The sequence below is a fragment of the Salvia miltiorrhiza genome, chromosome 3 (assembly GCF_028751815.1).
Source record: "Salvia miltiorrhiza cultivar Shanhuang (shh) chromosome 3, IMPLAD_Smil_shh, whole genome shotgun sequence".
NCBI classification, from domain to species: domain Eukaryota; kingdom Viridiplantae; phylum Streptophyta; class Magnoliopsida; order Lamiales; family Lamiaceae; genus Salvia; species Salvia miltiorrhiza.
Window position 1 is genome coordinate 52,067,158 of NC_080389.1, and position 17,115 is coordinate 52,084,272.

Below are 17,115 nucleotides of genomic sequence, written 5' to 3' on the forward strand. Positions count from 1 at the left end.
TCAACTCATAAGAAATTGACATCAAAATTGTAATTAATACTACTAAAATTACGATTGAAATTGTTTGTTGAAATTGGATTCTCTTTGAGTAGTACAGATTTCCCCAACTGTAATATTTCCTCCGTCCCGCGAAGTTTGAGCAATTTCTTTTTTACACGAATTTTAAGGAATTAGTATTTTGTGTGTAAGTATGGTAGGTGAAAAATTGAAAAGGTAAATAAAAAGGAAAACTTTTACTGCGGGACAACCCGAAAAAAGAATACTGCTCAAGCTTCGCGTGACAACCAGAAAAAAAAATACAGCTTAAGCTTAGCGGGACGGAGGAAATACTCAAGTAAATAAGTCCAGCTGAAGTAGAGGCAAAGGTGTACCAAAATCTTTTTTTTTTAGGGGGTTAGCTGACCAAAAAATCTTTGATGTATATGACAGTATGAAACCGTAAACCTAGACGAGCACGGCAGCATTGAGCCTTATGAAGGCGTAGCATCCCAAGTAAATAAACAAGCAGGTAAATTGAAATAAGAAGCTAAACTAAGCACAGGAGTCCTAACTGCACAGTAGATTTATCTACCGTTGAATAATAAAAAATAACTCCTGCCATAAGCTGGTTTAGATTCTAAATTCCATGTACACTCTCAAAATTGTGAGGCATGCGTGGTACACAATTTTTTTCCCCCTAAGTCGCCTAAGGACTCTCCAACTCTACATCTATGTAATCTAGTGCACTACAACTACAAAATATACAAGCATCTTCATACTTCAATTTCCAAAAATGTAGCATGCTGCTCCTCTGGTTTTAATAGGCAGCTCCTCTACGTCATTTCTATAGAAGAAACATTTTATGATGAACACCATTTCTACAAACCAAAGGAGCAAGCATGTGCAAATAGCTATTACCTTTTTACAACACCAGTGCCTTTTTCATTTGGCAAACCGCCAACAAGTGCACGGCCTGCATTAAAGATATTTGAATGGTTTCATTAAAAAACCTTTTACCCATCCGTCGACCATCATGTAAATGCTTAGAAGCGAATTCATTCAATTTTTGCATAATAAATATCAATCTCACCTTGAAAGGTATCTTCTACCTCATATATAATGCAACAACAGGTCAGCCGAAGAATTCTTCAACCTGCAGCTCTGCCCTAAATGAACATCTCCAAAAAGATACCTACATGAATATTTTTCATAATGGTAATCAGCAGGTTTCTAGATTCTGAACATTCCCCCTTGATTTATTTCAATGCACAGATGGTTTCTGGGAAGTCAGACCTGTATTCACAATGCTCAGGCCATGCACATCGGGCTTTTCCATAATCCCAATAGCAATCCTCATCCCTTAGAGGTCCACGACTAGCTGTTTGTGATATAATAAGATGGTCGTAAGGGTACTATGACGATGGTAGAAACTACAAAAAGAATGGATTCAACCTTTTGTGACAAAGTTGGACTTTTTGTCAGGATGGGTATCATGCCATGTCTCGAGCCACAGCTCCCGCATTAGTACTGGAGATCTAACAATGTTCCTGTGATTTGCTGCAAATGAGATAATTTGATCAACTGAAAGAAAGAATATTATCATTTACTCAACAAAATAAATCCAGAATTGTTCATGTCAAATCACAGCTTCCTGTACTTTGCAAGCTGAAAAGTGTTAGCTAATTCATTGACTATTCCTTTTTTGCTATCTATGGAGCTGTAGATGAGACGCTGCTTGATGGCTAGCAAAAGCAATTTTGTTGCTCTTTAAAAGTAAGAAGGAATAGTATCCCAAAACTACAAAGTAACACATTCAGCAGTTACATCTGCTATTAAGGAATTGAAGCTGCTTCAGCAAGACATATATAGATAATAAAATTCATGCCACTCGGAAGAAAAGGCAGTCTGCCACATGGGTCTTTGTTAAATGTTAATCACAGGCTAGCATGGACCAACATATCATAACGGATACACTAAAGCAAATCATAGTCATCCATTAAACAGCAAATTACAACTTCTGCTTCTCATGAATCATTCTCTTTGTAGCTAGATGCAACCAAGACTATGATTATTGTAGAGATACTGCATAGTGAAGGATTGTATGAAAAATGAAAAGCCATTCAATCAATATTTGTTCAGCAGTCAGCACATTGTTACAGCAGTACGTATTAAACAACTTTTATCCCTTCAAATTATGCACTTTCGACATAAGAGAATCACTGCACTAGGAGTAGAAGCTAGCAAAAAGGAATTCGTTCACTAAACACTGAGTGGCGAAATGAGCTTCCAAATCAAAACAATACCACCGACTGCAGAAAAAAAATATCATGTTATCATGCATCTCATGATCAGATAAAAATAAACGTGTCATCCAGTTTCACATGATTTCAACAATTACAATCCAGCTACAACTACACTAATAACTGAATCTAGCAAAGTTTGATAGGTTAGACAACTGTATTACCTTTATCAAGCTCCCAAACTGCTGTTCTCTTTCCTGGAACACTTTCAGAGTCTTCATAATAGGTCATGTACTTCACTCTAGGAGATCTGGTCATGTTCGGTATTATATCCATTTCAGGATGATGGTCAACATCTAAATGCACTTGGATATCTGAACCATCATGCTCTGACTGCAATTTGACAAAAGATCGCTCTCTTAGCAATAAGAAAAAAGATATGTAAACTTTTCGTTCGAAAATTACACTTATAAGCTGGCTTAACCAGCAAAAAGGGACCATAATATCAGTTTTAGTCGTATCCAGAACAACAAGTAATATATTAATTTGTTAATTTTTTCGGCAGTATAAACTAATCAGGGAATTACAGTAGCAAGTGTGCTCATGAAAGAATTCACACCCTGACTAGGTTAACCCTATCAGCCAAGTTCCTGAGTGATGATGAGTCACCAATGTGAATTTTACAGCAGCAGGTCAAGGCCTAAAGGACTTAATCATGGTTAATGAAGAAGCAAAATGGTAGGATTTCTGCATTTCAGCCATTACAATCCTATAAAAGGCACACTGTCAATGGAAAAGCTTTTATGGAAGATAGGGACAATGTTGAGTAAACTTGGTTCTTAATTTCCTGTATCAAAGAGACAACCAAAAAGTATTACTCTTTAGAGCACTATATATCTGAATTAAGAAGTGTCCAATAATTACAGTTAAGACAATCACAAGTAAATACAATATGGAAAGCACAGAAACACTTAAAACAAATCAATTATCAACACCTGAGGAGCCCTTGTTATATTTACTTTTGGTCCTAGCCAGTTCTTGCACCAAGAGAGGGAATTATATGGTACCTGCAAACCATATGACAACCATTTGGTGAAATATAGAAATGAATAATAAACAGAAAGACATCATGAGTCAAGATTATTTAGAAGGAAACATCTCTCCATTTTATAATCATCATACCGTCTCATCCCCACTTGCAGCACCAGGGTCTCCTTCAACCAGGTTTCCTGACCTGAAAATCAAAAACATACAAGAAAAGTGAACCAAGGTCTGTCTACCTATAAGCTAATAATTACTGCATGTCAAGAGATGATGCACATAATAAATTACATCAAGCAATGCTGCACCAATTCCATGGCAGTCTTTTCAGACCTTGCATATCTGTTTGGTTATTGCAGTTTTATACTAACACTTGTTGTGCTCATTTAGGAAAGCAAATTGAAGGTGTAAAAACACAATCGCATTCATTTCATAAGAAACATATTTTACCCTTTGCTCACAAAGCGTCCAAGGTATTCAGTCTTCTATCATTCACAAGAACAGATTGAAATAGAATGGGACGCCAGCAAATAGGTTCTTACTTCTGTACTTCAACCCAAAAATTCACATAATAAATTACTAAGAAGAATATCTTTCAGATACAAATAAATAGACGTAGGTACTTGATCATCTTATTTCTCATCATCAAAAAGGAAAATAATATTTCGGAGTTAGATTATATAATAATAAACAAGTTTTATCATGCGCATAATATGCACCTGGAATACAGTGATCCTTCTAGCTCATATATTATATCAGTTATTATCCAGTTATCAGGATAAGGCTTTCCACTTGGTGCAAAATAGTAACCAACCTGCTTTGTCACATGTCGAAATAGATATAATCATCAGCATCAAAATTGAACATGCAATTTAGTCACATTGTAAGAATGCCAATTTCCAGGAATAGACTACAGAAATTGCCTAAGGTTACCATAAAGTGACATACCTCAGTTTTTGAATCTATTCCATAAATGCAAAAGATGTTCTTTAGAGGTGGCCTGTCCCAAGGTGTTAGTGGATTCAGAACTGGATCCCTGTGATACAGCCTGAAATATATTAAGGATTAGCTACAGAGTGCTTTGGTGGTAAGGACCCTCTTTCATATTCCAATCAATAAATGAGATGGCAAAATTATTGCAGTTATTGAGTGACAAATTCCACTAATATGATTTGCCTAAGATCCATTTTATTTTACAAGTGATTAAGCCTATAATCCGGGTAATGTAAGATGAAAATAATATAAGCCAAATCAGGCTTTTGCAATAATTAGTACTTTAGTAGTGCTTAGCTGGAGGGCCATAAACATTCTAATGGATAATAGACATCTCTTCCATTTATATGTAGAATACACATTGTAGGTTGACCATCAGGATCATAGAGATCTATTGCTTATTGGAGAAGTTTTCTGAAACTAAAGCACAAAGAAGCAGAGCATGTGCAAGTGACAACTTACTCTTCTAACTGGTACAAGAGTCTTTCACTATCAGGGTCATAGTCAGATATAGATCTGAAAAATGTTCCATCTGAAACTTCACGGGCAGAAAAGGATAAATGAGTTGGAAATGCATAATCCATGTCAGACAGGTTAACCTGTGCTGCTCCGATAAATGAAGGATAAGCTTCATCTCCTGCCAATGCACTACAAACCTTAGCATAATCCAGCATATATATCGAAACAGTATATACCACTATAACTGAATGGTCATTCAAGACTATATTCCGCACCTCGAGTTGTTGGAATTTCAATATTAACAACATTTGTTGGCCATCCAGAGTAGTTAGTTTGAAACTCGAGGTCATCACAAAGGTAAGCTTGATGCCCCTTTTTGTTCCAAGCAGTGAAATGTTTCAAGTATACATTCTCAGTTTTACAGTGTTTTGAGAAAGGCATCATCCAGTGTGATGAGCCAAACGAGTTGAACATCAAGCGAGCTGTTCCCTGATGACTTGCCAGTGGTTTAATAAAAGGGAGTTAATGCACGTACACAAAGTAAAATCAGCAGAAATGATATGACCCCCCCCCCCCCACCAAAAAAAAGGAAGAAGAATAATATTAATTAAATAACAAAAGGCCCTCCTCCAACACAAGATCTCCAACCTAGCCCACAGATGAGCAGTATAAACCATGAAATTCCTGGAAACACCCCCAGAAGATAAAGATGGACTTTCAAAATCAGGAAGCTACTGTGCAATAATCTTCAAAAACAATAATTTTCTTTATAATCATTGAAATTCAAAATAAAAAACAGATTGTTAAGTTCCTGAAAAATGTATTGATACATTTCTTCCATCTCTAGGGCCTGCCATAGCTAATAGGACCATACAGCAGTTATTGAAATGCAAAACCACAAAATATTGGCTTCAAATAGTTTAAACTCACAGGTAATACAATAAGTATAAACATCATAGTATGTTATCTACACCGAAATATATATTTGGGATTGTGGAGATAATAATAATATGATACCTCAGAAACCGGGAGACCAAATGCAGCTCCTGATAATGTTGCCTTAATAGTCTCAACTGATCCAAGAAGAGGAGCACCTGAAGCCATGCAAACACCATTAAAGACAAAATTATAAACATAAAGCAATTAGTGAAACAAAGTTCACGAGCATACCAACAGCGAAATAGGCATGAATGTGCTCATCCAACCATTTGATGTAATCTTTGGGGGCAATTTCTAATTTTAACCACTCCAAGAAATATCTGAATACATTGTTTCCCAGTGAATGAGCAAAAACTAATGACGGTCCACCACGAAGCTTAAGAGCAGTTTCAAAAGTAATCCTGAGAATATCAAAGCACATCCAATCTTTGTATCATTTATTAGTTTGAAGAACAGAAAGGTGTTGAACCTTTCTAGCCAGAAAGAGATTAAAATGAACAAAAAAGACGAAAATGAGCAGAAAAATAAGATAATAGCAAATATATATTTCAAACACCCAGGCAGAAACACAATACACTTACACTTTTGAGCACAAATAGACTGGTCATTGCATCATATCTAATCATGGCCCATGTGAATCCTAAGATTCTTAGCTTGCTTTCTTTACCTCCAAATATTTCTCAAAAGCCTTTAAATTTTGTTAAATGTTTCTATTTTATTTTCATTTTTCAGTACTTGTTTGAATAAGATTGCAAAATCTGTGGTGCGGGCAATTGTGATTAAAAACTGAAAAAATAGACATCGGCTAATAAACCTTATGGAAATACACAAGAGAATCAGAAGATGTGTACTTTAGTCTATGAAAATAAAGGTCCCGCTCCTCTAGTTTTGCAGGTGACAGTCTCCAGTCATATGGGGCTGCGATTATAGCATTAGCCTCAATACCAAACTCAATGCACCACTTAACCCATTCTTTCCATACTGAAGAAAGAGGACCTGCAGCATACAGAAGACTGTATTTGTCAACTTAATTAAATGCATCTACCAAGTTATTCACCGAATGAACATTGAGAAAGAGGAAAATAGTAAGTCAAAAGCTACTTCAATATTCAAGGAGCAAACTGCATATTGGGGATGATATCAACTCCAATACAGAACTTCAGTATAAACTTAAAGAAACCAATAATTAGAAGCTCCAGATCATCTCTTTGACTCTTTGTATGAACAACTTTCACAGATAACTTCTTAACTAAGCTCCAAGTTAGAATAAAAAAGGCACATACATCGTTTCATCCAAAGCTTACCTGTAATGTACCCTGGATCAAGCTCTGTAATAGCAGAAAGACCACTATCTGGTCGTGACTTGCATTCAGCATTATCAGTTTGGTTGTATGGATCCAGCAACATACACTTCAGCCAGCAATTTACGGCAGACAGAAGCTGAATGTGTGCCAACAGTTCATCACCAATCACAAGAAGGAAAAAGGATCTAACGTTAACAAAATAAGAGACATGATATACATTTACATCTAATTCAGTAACTGCATAAGTAATGAGGTTATGTTCCATAAAACATCGACTCATAAGAAGTTATGCATTTAATATCATTCATTTATCTTACACAAATCAAAACCTCATAAGACCTCCTTATGCTATCATCGCTACAAATAACATTCAATATGTCCAATTATATTATATGTATATCCTAAGACAGTTTTCTTACTTAGGAATCATTAAAATCCAAATTATGGCAAACCTCTGCAAATAAATTAATCTTAGATAACACGCTTATTAAAAAATAATCAAAATCTAAACAAAAGGTAAAAGACGTTTGTCACTGAAACGAGCGGGTATACGCATTCATTTCATAACAAAATAGGTATAATGTCGTTCCATATGACCGATCATGCCTACATTCTTATTCACGTAACATCAAATTTAAAGCGGAAACTGAATACGGAAGAATTGAGCGTCGGAACCAAAATTCAAACTGCGAATCGCATCAATATACCATAAATTAAAAAAAAAAAAAAATACGAAAGGATCACAAAACCTTGGTGGTGTCGAGCCACACTAAATCGAGAGGATTGAAATCGAGAGGCGAGTACGGACAGTCCAAAATAGACCACGCTCTCAGCTGAGTGGACGCGAAGCCAGGTATTATGATTCCAGAAAGTTTGCTATGTCCTCCGCTGAAATCGCCGGCGTTGGTTTCAGCTCCATCGCCGCCGCGAGCAGGAGCCGCCGCCGCCGTGGTGAGGAGGAGGAAGGAAGCGACGATTATTGTGGCGCGGTGTCCTCTCATTGGCTGGCTGGGCGCTGCGTTTGAAGACCTGAATGGCGGACTGACTGATTGGACTGTACGGTTGGGAGTTGCAGCATAAATATATGGTGTTAGCATGGCAATGACAGTATTACCCCTTATAAACGTAGTTATTACGATGAAAATTCTAACTGGGTGCTGACGTGGATTAATGTCAGTGGTTCTTTGGCGGTAGGCTCCTGACTATGAGGATATAACTGACCGGACAACAATTTTTTTTTTCTTTTTTATGAAAACATAATATTTGCATTTGTAGTTTATGTGTGTCTTTTAGTTGTAGAATCATCTTTTTTTGTTAAACTTAAATATTGTACTCCTATATTGGATAATCAAAACTAATTTAAAAACATCATTTAAAAAAATGACTAAAATACCTCTAAGTATGTGTATAAATTTGGTGGGCATGAGAGGGGAGGGGTTTGGTGGGTTACGTGGGTATTAATTTTTCTTTAATGAAAGAGATTTTTGTCCTTCATACGTTGTTGTGATTAATCATGTTTTTTTTTGGAATGAATGTTGTTAACTTGGAGAATAATTACATTTTCCACTATCATAAATGGCTACTTTCCTTGATTGTCATTTTTTTGTGTCCCTTTTCAGTTTAATCTGTGTTTCAGAGTTTAAATAAATTTTGCAATCAGATAAATTCTAAAATGTAACGAGCATGTCTTTTTTCCTTTTTGGTTTTTGTGTGTTTGAAAGTGTATTGTGTTTTTTATCAATGTGATTATTTACATAAAATGAGCAAAAACATATGAATTTTAAAAAAAAATTATTGTAGGTTATTATACACCACAAACAAACAAAAACTTACAAATTTGCTAATTAAAGTAGTGTGAATATATGAATCTAGCCTATTTCATATTGTAAACTTAAAATTTAGCCTATAGGATTAAAATTTAAAATTTTAGCCAGTTTTTGCGTGAAATGTCCGAAATGCCCTTGTATAAATAGTGAATTCTGCCATTTTCGTGAATTCTGCCATTTGCCATGTTGCAGCGTGAATTCTTCTTCTCTCCTTCAATCCTTCAAATCTTCAAATCTTCAAGCCTCCAACTGCAAATCTTCATCGTCTTCCGGCGTCGTGCGGCGCTCCGATTGTCATCTCCGTTGCTTCACCGAATTTGTCGTTGATGTGCGTGAATTTGTGGTTGATATGTGTGATTTTTTTTGTTCAATTTTTTTTTTTTCCGATAATCTTCAATCTTTAATTTTGTTATTGTTTTGTTGTTTTTCATAGTTTGTCGTGGTTCGCCGGCGGTTGAAGGTGTGTTTGTGAGGTTCATTGCTGTCGATTTTATCACCCCAGAGTTTCTAGGTTAAAGGTGGGAGCTTTTGTTTCTGTAGTTGTTATGAATGTTCTTCAATTCTCAACTAATTCGTTGAATTCACGACTAGTTATTTAAATTCACAACTGATTTGTGCCTTAGATTTGTTTACATGAACTGGAAACTAGGGTTTGTTGTGCTGGTTGTGAATTGTAGGTATAAATCTATAATTCACAACCATATTAATTTTAGTTGTGAATTTTGTGTGTCAGTTCTGAATTATAGTTTTAGATCTTTTGTGAATTAGTGTCTTAGTGTCTTAGTCGTGAATTAGTGTCACGACTAGGATTTGTTGTGCTGGTTGTGAATTGACAACAGTTTGATGTATTTTGTTGTGAATTATTGTCTTCGGTTGTGAATTAGTGTCTTTGGTTGTGAATTCCCTGTTTCAATTGGTAATTTGCGGATTTTATGTTTTAATTTACAGATTTTTTATTAATTATATTTTATTATACAGATGAGTCGACCTGGGATTATTATACATTATGGTGGTGAATTGGTGAATGACAAGTATCTTGGTGGACAAAGAAGGTTTCACTTAATTCCTCCTGATGGATTGAAGTATTCGAGCTTGATTAGTCATATTCATTTGCTAGTTGCAGCTGACATGAGCTCTATGTGTTATCTATTAAGTTCAGTTGTTGTGGCACCTGATGGAGATAACATTGTAATGAATGTTATGAATGATTTGGATTTGCAGTATGTTATTGATACTTCTGAGGTTCCCAAAGTGTTTGTGACTGTTTCACCTCATTTGTTGGCTGGACCTGTTGTTGGAGATGGCTTTGCTAATGATAATCTGTATGAAAACATTGACGATATTGATTTTTACTTAGATGATGGTGATGAGGTTTCTGATGATCAGGATAGTCTTGATGACTTGGATGATGATTTACAGCAGGATGTTCCCACTGTTGTTAGAAGTCGACATATAGTTCCACCTTTGCCATCTTCTTCTTTTGTTAATGATGGTTTGGATGATCAGAGCATTAATGTTGATACTAGCAGTATGCGGCAATGGATTATTCCAGGTGCAATGAATCAAGCTTCGTTGCCTGTCGATGGAGCTATTGATGTTGAGTTATATTCTAGAGATTCTTTAGCTGTTGGATCTACCTATATGGACAAAGATAGTATGATTACTGCATTAGGTCTGTACCACTTGAAGAATCGAGTTGAATTTGTTGTTAGTAGGTCATCCACTAGCAGATTTAATGCTAACTGCAAGTATCCAGATGAGTGCCAATTTTTGATGCGTGCGACTGCTTCAGGTACAGTTTGGAGGGTGATCAAGTGGATTGCACCCCACACTTGTCAGATGGATTTTCGCCACCATGGTCCACGTACGGTTTCTTCAAAGATTATTGGTGCTTTTTTTGCACCAACATTGATGCACAATGGTGCAGTTCTGAAGCCTAAGGAGATGGCAGCTCAATTGCAGCGAGAGTATGGATTTCATGTTGACTATTCAGCTGCTTATGCCGGGAGGAATCACGCCATCAAGCTTATTTATGGCGATCCTGATAAGTCTTTTCAGTTGATCCCCTCATATCTTCATATGGTGCAGCATTGCAACCCGGACTCGATTATTGATTTGGAGACTAATGGAGATGATGTCTTTAAGTATTGTTTTATGGCTCTTGGTGCTTGTATTCGTGGTTTTTTATCATCTGGACGTCCTGTTGTTGTTATTGATGCTACGCATTTGAAAGGAAAGTATAAGGGTGTGATGTTTGTTGCTGTGACAAAGGATGGAAATGAACAGGTTTTCCCATTAGCTGTTGGATTGGGTGATAAGGAGAATGACAGTTCATGGTTATGGTTTCTTACACGGTTGAAACGAGCTTTTGGTGTTTTAGAGAACATGTTATTTGTTTCAGATCAGCATATCAGTATAAAGAATGCTGTTGAAGCTGTGTTTCCTGGAGTTCCTCATGGTCTTTGCACATATCATTTGCAGAAGAACCTTGCAAGATATGGTGCAAATGTTGTAGCTATGTTTCAAAGAGCTGCAAATAGCTACAAGAGGGAGCAATATGATTTGCATTCTGGGCAATTGGCCTTAGTTCGTGACAAAGGTGCATATAAGAAGTTGATGGATCTTCAGCCATCTAGATGGGCACGTAGTCATTGTGGAGTTCGTAGATATAACTTCATGACGTCTAATTGTGCCGAGGTATTCAATGGTAGGCTTCGATGGGGTAGGAGATTGCCCGTATGCACCTTGCTAGAATTTGTGAGAACATTGATATGTCATTGGTTTGCAGAAAGGCGTAGCAAGGCTTTGGCAAGAACTCATCCACTTACAGAGTGGGCTGCATTGAAACTAGACATTTCAGTTGAGGAAGGTCGGAGAATGGATGTTAATGCAATTAATGCATTCAAATTCACAGTTTCTTCTAGTGATCGAAACTATGTTGTTGATCTTCGTGCTATGAGTTGTTCTTGTCATGAGTTTGATCTTGACTTGATCCCTTGCCCTCATGCTGCTGCTGCTATATTGTAAGTTTTTATATGTTTGTCTTTGTTTTTGATGTTTTTGCTTTTTTTTTTTACTGTATATGTTTCATTAAATTTGAATGTGTTTGATTTTGTAGGAAGTCAAAGCAATCTTGCATTGCTTTTGTGTCTAGCTACTATACAATGCAGACGTTACGTGAGATGTATTCTATTGATGTGAATCCTATCCCTCATCAAGATGAGTGGTATGTTCCTGCAGATGTGAGTTCAAGGGTTGTTGGTGCACCACAGAATCCTAGTCAATCAGGGCGTCCACGGACTTCTAGAATTCCTTCAACAATGGAATCTTCTACAAAGTCACGTGTTAGTGTTTGTTCAAGATGCCACAAATCAGGTCATTACAAGTCAAAGTGTAAAGAAGAAATTTCAATTCCCGTAGAAAGTGATGAGCAAGAAGTTGATCGTCCTCGTCGTGCTAAGCATTGCAGTATTTGCCAAAAGACTGGGCATACAAAAAGAAAGTGTCCGTCACTTAATCCAAGTGCTTGATTGTGATTTCATGATTTTTTTTGGTTGCTTTTTGTTTTTTGGATTGTGATTGGTTCTGGTTGTGAATTGTTATTTTCGTTGTTATTTTGATTTAATTCTGAACAGTTTGGTCGTGATTAAATTCTGAACAGACTAGGTTGTGAATTGTTATATTTACTGTTATGTTATTTTGGACTGTTTTGGCTCTGAGTTGAATGTTGAGGTTTGAATTCACAACTGACCTCTTATTGTTGGTTGTGAATTTAAAATATAATACTTGAATTCCAAACAAACAATATTCGTTGGTCGTGAATTCACAACTGTTATGATTAGTGGTTGTGAATTCATGTTGAAGAGTATGCATATTCACAACCCATCTGTACTGTTTTGGTTCTGTGTTGAATGTCGGCGTTTGAATTCACAACTGACTTGTTATTGTTTGTTGTGAATTTAAGATATAATACTTCAAGTCACAACCAACAATATTTATTGGTTGTGAAGTCACAACTGTTATGATTAGTGGTTGTGAATTCATGACGAAGAGTATGCATTCACAACCCATAATTCTTGTAGTTGTGAATTGAATATTTAAATATCCAATTGACAACCAACGGCTAGTTTTGGTTGTCAATTCAAATTTTAAAGCATGAATTTACAACAAGTAATATTGTTTGTTGTGAATTCTTGCTTTAAGACTTGTATTCACAACCGACAATAGCCGTTGGTTTTGAATTCCACTTACAAAGCTTCAATTCACAAGTAATTAGTTTTTTTAGTTGTGAATTAATGCCTTTAATCTCGTATTCACAACCAACACTAGCCTTTTGTTGTGAATTTGAGCTTTCAAGTTCGAATTCACAACCATAAAAATTTGCTAGTTGTGAATTAAGATATTAAGTGGAATTCACAACCAACGGCAATTGTTGATTGTGAATTCTAGCTTTATGACATGAATTCACAACCAACAATAGTTGTCGATTGTGCATATATAACAAAATTAAATAAAACAGTAACCAAAACAAAATAGCATTTAACTAAAATATTCATCATAACTACCACAAACCTAAGTATTAAAACATTCATCACCTAACCATTCAAACTAGCTAGCAAAAGTATTAAATCAGTCAAACCACCACAAACCAAAGTTATTATCCCAAGCATTAAACAGAATCAGTTTTAAGTTTCTAAACCAACCACCATTAAAATTTTCAAATTCTTGTTTTCTCACTCGTCATAACTGGTACTGAATGCATAAACTGTCGTCGCCATGTGATTTCTGTACTTCTTCAAACTGTTCCCATTGAAGCCATCTTCCCAGCGCCCTGTCAGAATTGCTTCCACAAACTTTACTGCAAATGGTCCGCAGTTTATATCATCTTTTTGCTCGTACAAGTTGATTTCGTTAGGATGCTCTATCTTCCATTGCTTCATAGATTCTTCGAGCTCTGGTCTTGCATCGTAGAAACCTGCATATTTCAGTACGTATGGAAGCAATCTAGACAATGGCACGATGTTCTGTGCGCTTAGTACATAGTCATTTGCTGTGAAGAGGTGCTGCTGGGAGTCATAAACTGTGATCGATGCTTCTACCAGATTAATGCATAAGGTGATCCAGTGATTTGCAATGTTCACCACTGCAATAACCTACAAATTCAAATATCAGTAATGAATTGAGTCTGCACATTACTGTGAATTCATAACCACTAGCTTGAATTCACAACTTAAATAACAGTTGTAATCTAAATTATTATTGTTGACTTATCCTTTAATTTTCAAATGTTGAATCACAACATTACACTTATCTGAACACAATACACTGACTACCTATTTTATGGTTGTGAATTAAACATTTAAATCTTTAATCACAACCAAAAACACTTGTAGTTTCTAAATTTTAGATCAAAAGCACTAATTCACAACCAATATTTTCTTTGGTTGTGATTTTTCTAATACTTTAAATTTTTAATACAGAATTAGTGATTTTTACCTTATCATAATCGTGCCACGGTTTAATATGGCCCCACGATGGCTGCTCTCCAATGACAAACTGCGACAGTTCAAATAAGTCTTCTGTATTAATGTGAAGTTCATTTTGTGAACTTGACTCTGGTGTCTCTTCTTCACTTTTGTACTTTACCCATGTTTGGAAGACAACAGCCTGTATAAGTATAGAGTTTTTTTCTTAGTTTTACTTCAAGTATGGAATTGAATATAATATTCATAACCAATTCTACTTTTTGTTGTGAATTCATCCTTTCAATCATGAATTCACAACCAAAATCTAATTTCTAACAACTAATTCACAACCTACAATAGTTAAAATCTTTTGATTGTGATTTTTTTTAAGAAAACAGATTTACTTACCATGAAAGTTGTAGAAGTGATCGTCACTCGTCTTTTGAATTTCCTTATGCCAGCCATCTCTGGGGACGTGTACAATACAGCCAAGTAGGAATCGATATGGATGTTTTCCATTTTCTTTTTGGGATCCACTATGATCTTGAAGAAGGCAGACGTCACAGCCATTGGCAAACCAACATTTCGCCTACATTATACATTATACATGTGTTAGAGTTTATATATTTTTCAGTTGAAGCAAAATGAAATATATCATAAAACTAATTTGCATAGAATTCACAACCAAAACATACAATTATTTTATTTTTTAGGCTGCAGGGGTGGGGTTGTTGTGATTTAAGGTTTAGAGTGGTTTTAGGGTAGTGAATTAATTTTTTATTGTTATTTCACAACAAAAAAATTCCAGTTCTTGAATTCACAACCTTAACCTGTAACATTCTTGTTTTGAAATTGATGTCTAAAAGTAATACTGATTTTTAATTTTTGGTTGTGAATTCAAGTTTTGAAGCTTGAATTCAAAACCAACTGTAATTGTTGGTTGTGAATTAATGTAAAAAAAAAAATATCAGTAACAGACACAACAATTTACACATAACAATTTACACAGAACAGGTTTTTTTAAATATTTTACATTTGTATTCATATTATAACAAGTTTTATGTAAAAGATAAAAGTTAGTGTACTTACTTGTCCTTTCCTGTTTTGAGGAATTTGTCAAAGTTTGCTCCTCTCTTGTCATACGGACGAAATGGGCTGCAGAGTGCAGCTGATGCAGCTCGGGCCCTAACCGTTATGAAGTCAAGCTTGTCAGGGTAGCTTCCACTGCCACCATCAATTCTAGCACGCTTCCATTCTTTTTCTATGTACTCATCATTTGCTCTTGCTTGGGCTTGTGCTATTTGTTCTGCTTGGCTCCATATCGGATCATCGTCCAGTATATCCGACATATCAAACATGCTTCTGTCCTCAACAATTTTTTGTTTTGCTGTCTTGTCGCCCTCTTCTTTCGGTTCTTCATCCACATCCATGTTCTCCTACAATATGAAATCAGTTTATGTTATTAGTTGTTGAATAATAAGTACTAAATTAATAAAACAATACTGATAATACTAGCCTGTGTATCCTGCTCTGTTTCTTCTTGCGTATCTTTGTTATTTTCCTTTGTTCCATTCTTCTTGATTTCTTCCAGCATTTCACCCACCCGCTTTGCCACAAAGTTTGCTATTTCCTCGCTGAGTATTGACTCAGTCAGCATATGTGTAGATGTCGTGACAGCAATTGCATTGATGAATTCAATGTCGCTTCTTATCTTGTTATGGACTTTATTTGCAATCTCATCAATGTGCTCAGGATTGAATGCAGAATTTGAGGCAACGGGTGTGCCAGTGGGTGGCTTGGGTGTCCTTCGGCTTTCACCAACTCTCCTTGTCTTTATGGTTTGAACTCTTGGTTTTTCTTGCTTTATGTCTTCTGGCTCAATTTGTGAGTCTTGTTCTTGCTGTCCCTCTTCTTTTTCTTCCTCTCCCTCTTGTGTTTGTGTCTCTGCAGGTGTTGATTTAGGTGTGTAAAACTTGGCTGATTTTTGACTCTGACTTGGCTGACTTTCATCTGTTTCCTCTGCTTGCACAAAAACGTACTTGTCTTTACCATAACCAAATGCAAGTGGTGTTCCCTCTGGTTCGACAGACTGCCAGTAATCTGTTTCAGATTCTTCTGAATCTGGTAAAATTATTTCATGCAACTGCAATGTAAAATTGTTAGTTGGTAAATGTTGAAATATATAAATAAGAGTCATTTATAGACTGAGTTTGAACTTTGTAAGCCTTAATTCACAACCAAACAATAGTTAGTTGGTAGGTGTTTATTTTTTAAGAGTTCAGTTTCAGTTTAGTTGTGAATTCACAACTAGGGTTTAGTTTTATGGTTTAGGGTTTAGATTTTAGGGTTTAGGGTTTAGTTTTTAGGGTTTAGGGTTAAATTCAGTTCAGTTTCAGTTTCAGTTTCAGTTCACTTCAGTTGTGAATTCAGTTCAGTTTCAGTTTAGTTGTGAATTCACAATTGCAATAATTCACAACTAATATTTCTTATGGTTGTGAATTCAAGCTCAGATCTCGAATTCACAACCAACATAAATATTGGTTGTGAAATATAATTTGTAGTTCAGTTTAGTTTGAGTTTAGTTGTGAATTCACAACTAGTGTTTAGTTTTAGGGTTTAGGGTTTAGATTTTAGGGTTTAGGGTTTAGGGTTCAATTCAGTTCAGTTTCAGTTTCAGTTCACTTCAGTTGTGAATTCAGTTCAGTTTCAGTTTCAGTTCACTTCAGTTGTGAATTCAGTTCAGTTTCAGTTTAGTTGTGAATTCACAACTAGGGTTTAGTTTTAGGGTTTAGGGTTTAGATTTTAGGGTTTAGGGTTTAATTTTTAGGGTTTAGGGTTCAATTCAGTTCAGTTTCAGTTCACTTCAGTT

The 17,115-nt window shown here is 35.8% G+C and overlaps 2 protein-coding genes across 5 annotated transcripts; one reads left to right on the plus strand and one right to left on the minus strand.

The window, feature by feature from the left end:
• Nucleotides 1-493: 493 nt before the first annotated feature.
• Nucleotides 494-8,015, minus strand: LOC131014266 (phospholipid--sterol O-acyltransferase). Of its 4 annotated transcripts, XR_009098119.1 has the most exons (18): nucleotides 7,705-8,015; nucleotides 6,956-7,091; nucleotides 6,503-6,647; nucleotides 5,883-6,052; nucleotides 5,730-5,806; nucleotides 4,988-5,201; nucleotides 4,853-4,901; nucleotides 4,716-4,769; nucleotides 4,209-4,308; nucleotides 3,980-4,074; nucleotides 3,402-3,453; nucleotides 3,215-3,286; nucleotides 2,444-2,612; nucleotides 1,432-1,536; nucleotides 1,273-1,357; nucleotides 1,070-1,171; nucleotides 898-952; nucleotides 494-823 (listed from the first exon to the last, which is right to left on the minus strand). XR_009098119.1 is itself a non-coding variant. In XM_057942183.1 (16 exons), the coding sequence occupies exons 1-15, from the start codon at nucleotides 7,954-7,956 to the stop codon at nucleotides 1,090-1,092; spliced, it is 1,929 nt and encodes a 642-aa protein (XP_057798166.1). In that variant the 5' UTR covers nucleotides 7,957-8,015; the 3' UTR covers nucleotides 494-952; nucleotides 1,070-1,089. The 4 variants fall into 4 exon arrangements, 1 of the variants encoding a protein (XP_057798166.1); XR_009098118.1 differs by having other exon boundaries at nucleotides 4,716-4,890; XM_057942183.1 differs by having other exon boundaries at nucleotides 494-952; nucleotides 4,716-4,890.
• A 1,744-nt stretch (nucleotides 8,016-9,759) lies between these two features.
• LOC131018968 (uncharacterized) lies at nucleotides 9,760-12,311 on the plus strand. Its single transcript, XM_057947652.1, has 3 exons — nucleotides 9,760-11,488; nucleotides 11,570-11,804; nucleotides 11,900-12,311. Exons 1-3 carry the CDS (start codon nucleotides 9,760-9,762, stop codon nucleotides 12,309-12,311), a joined length of 2,376 nt encoding a protein of 791 aa, XP_057803635.1.
• The last annotated feature ends 4,804 nt before the right edge of the window (nucleotides 12,312-17,115 follow it).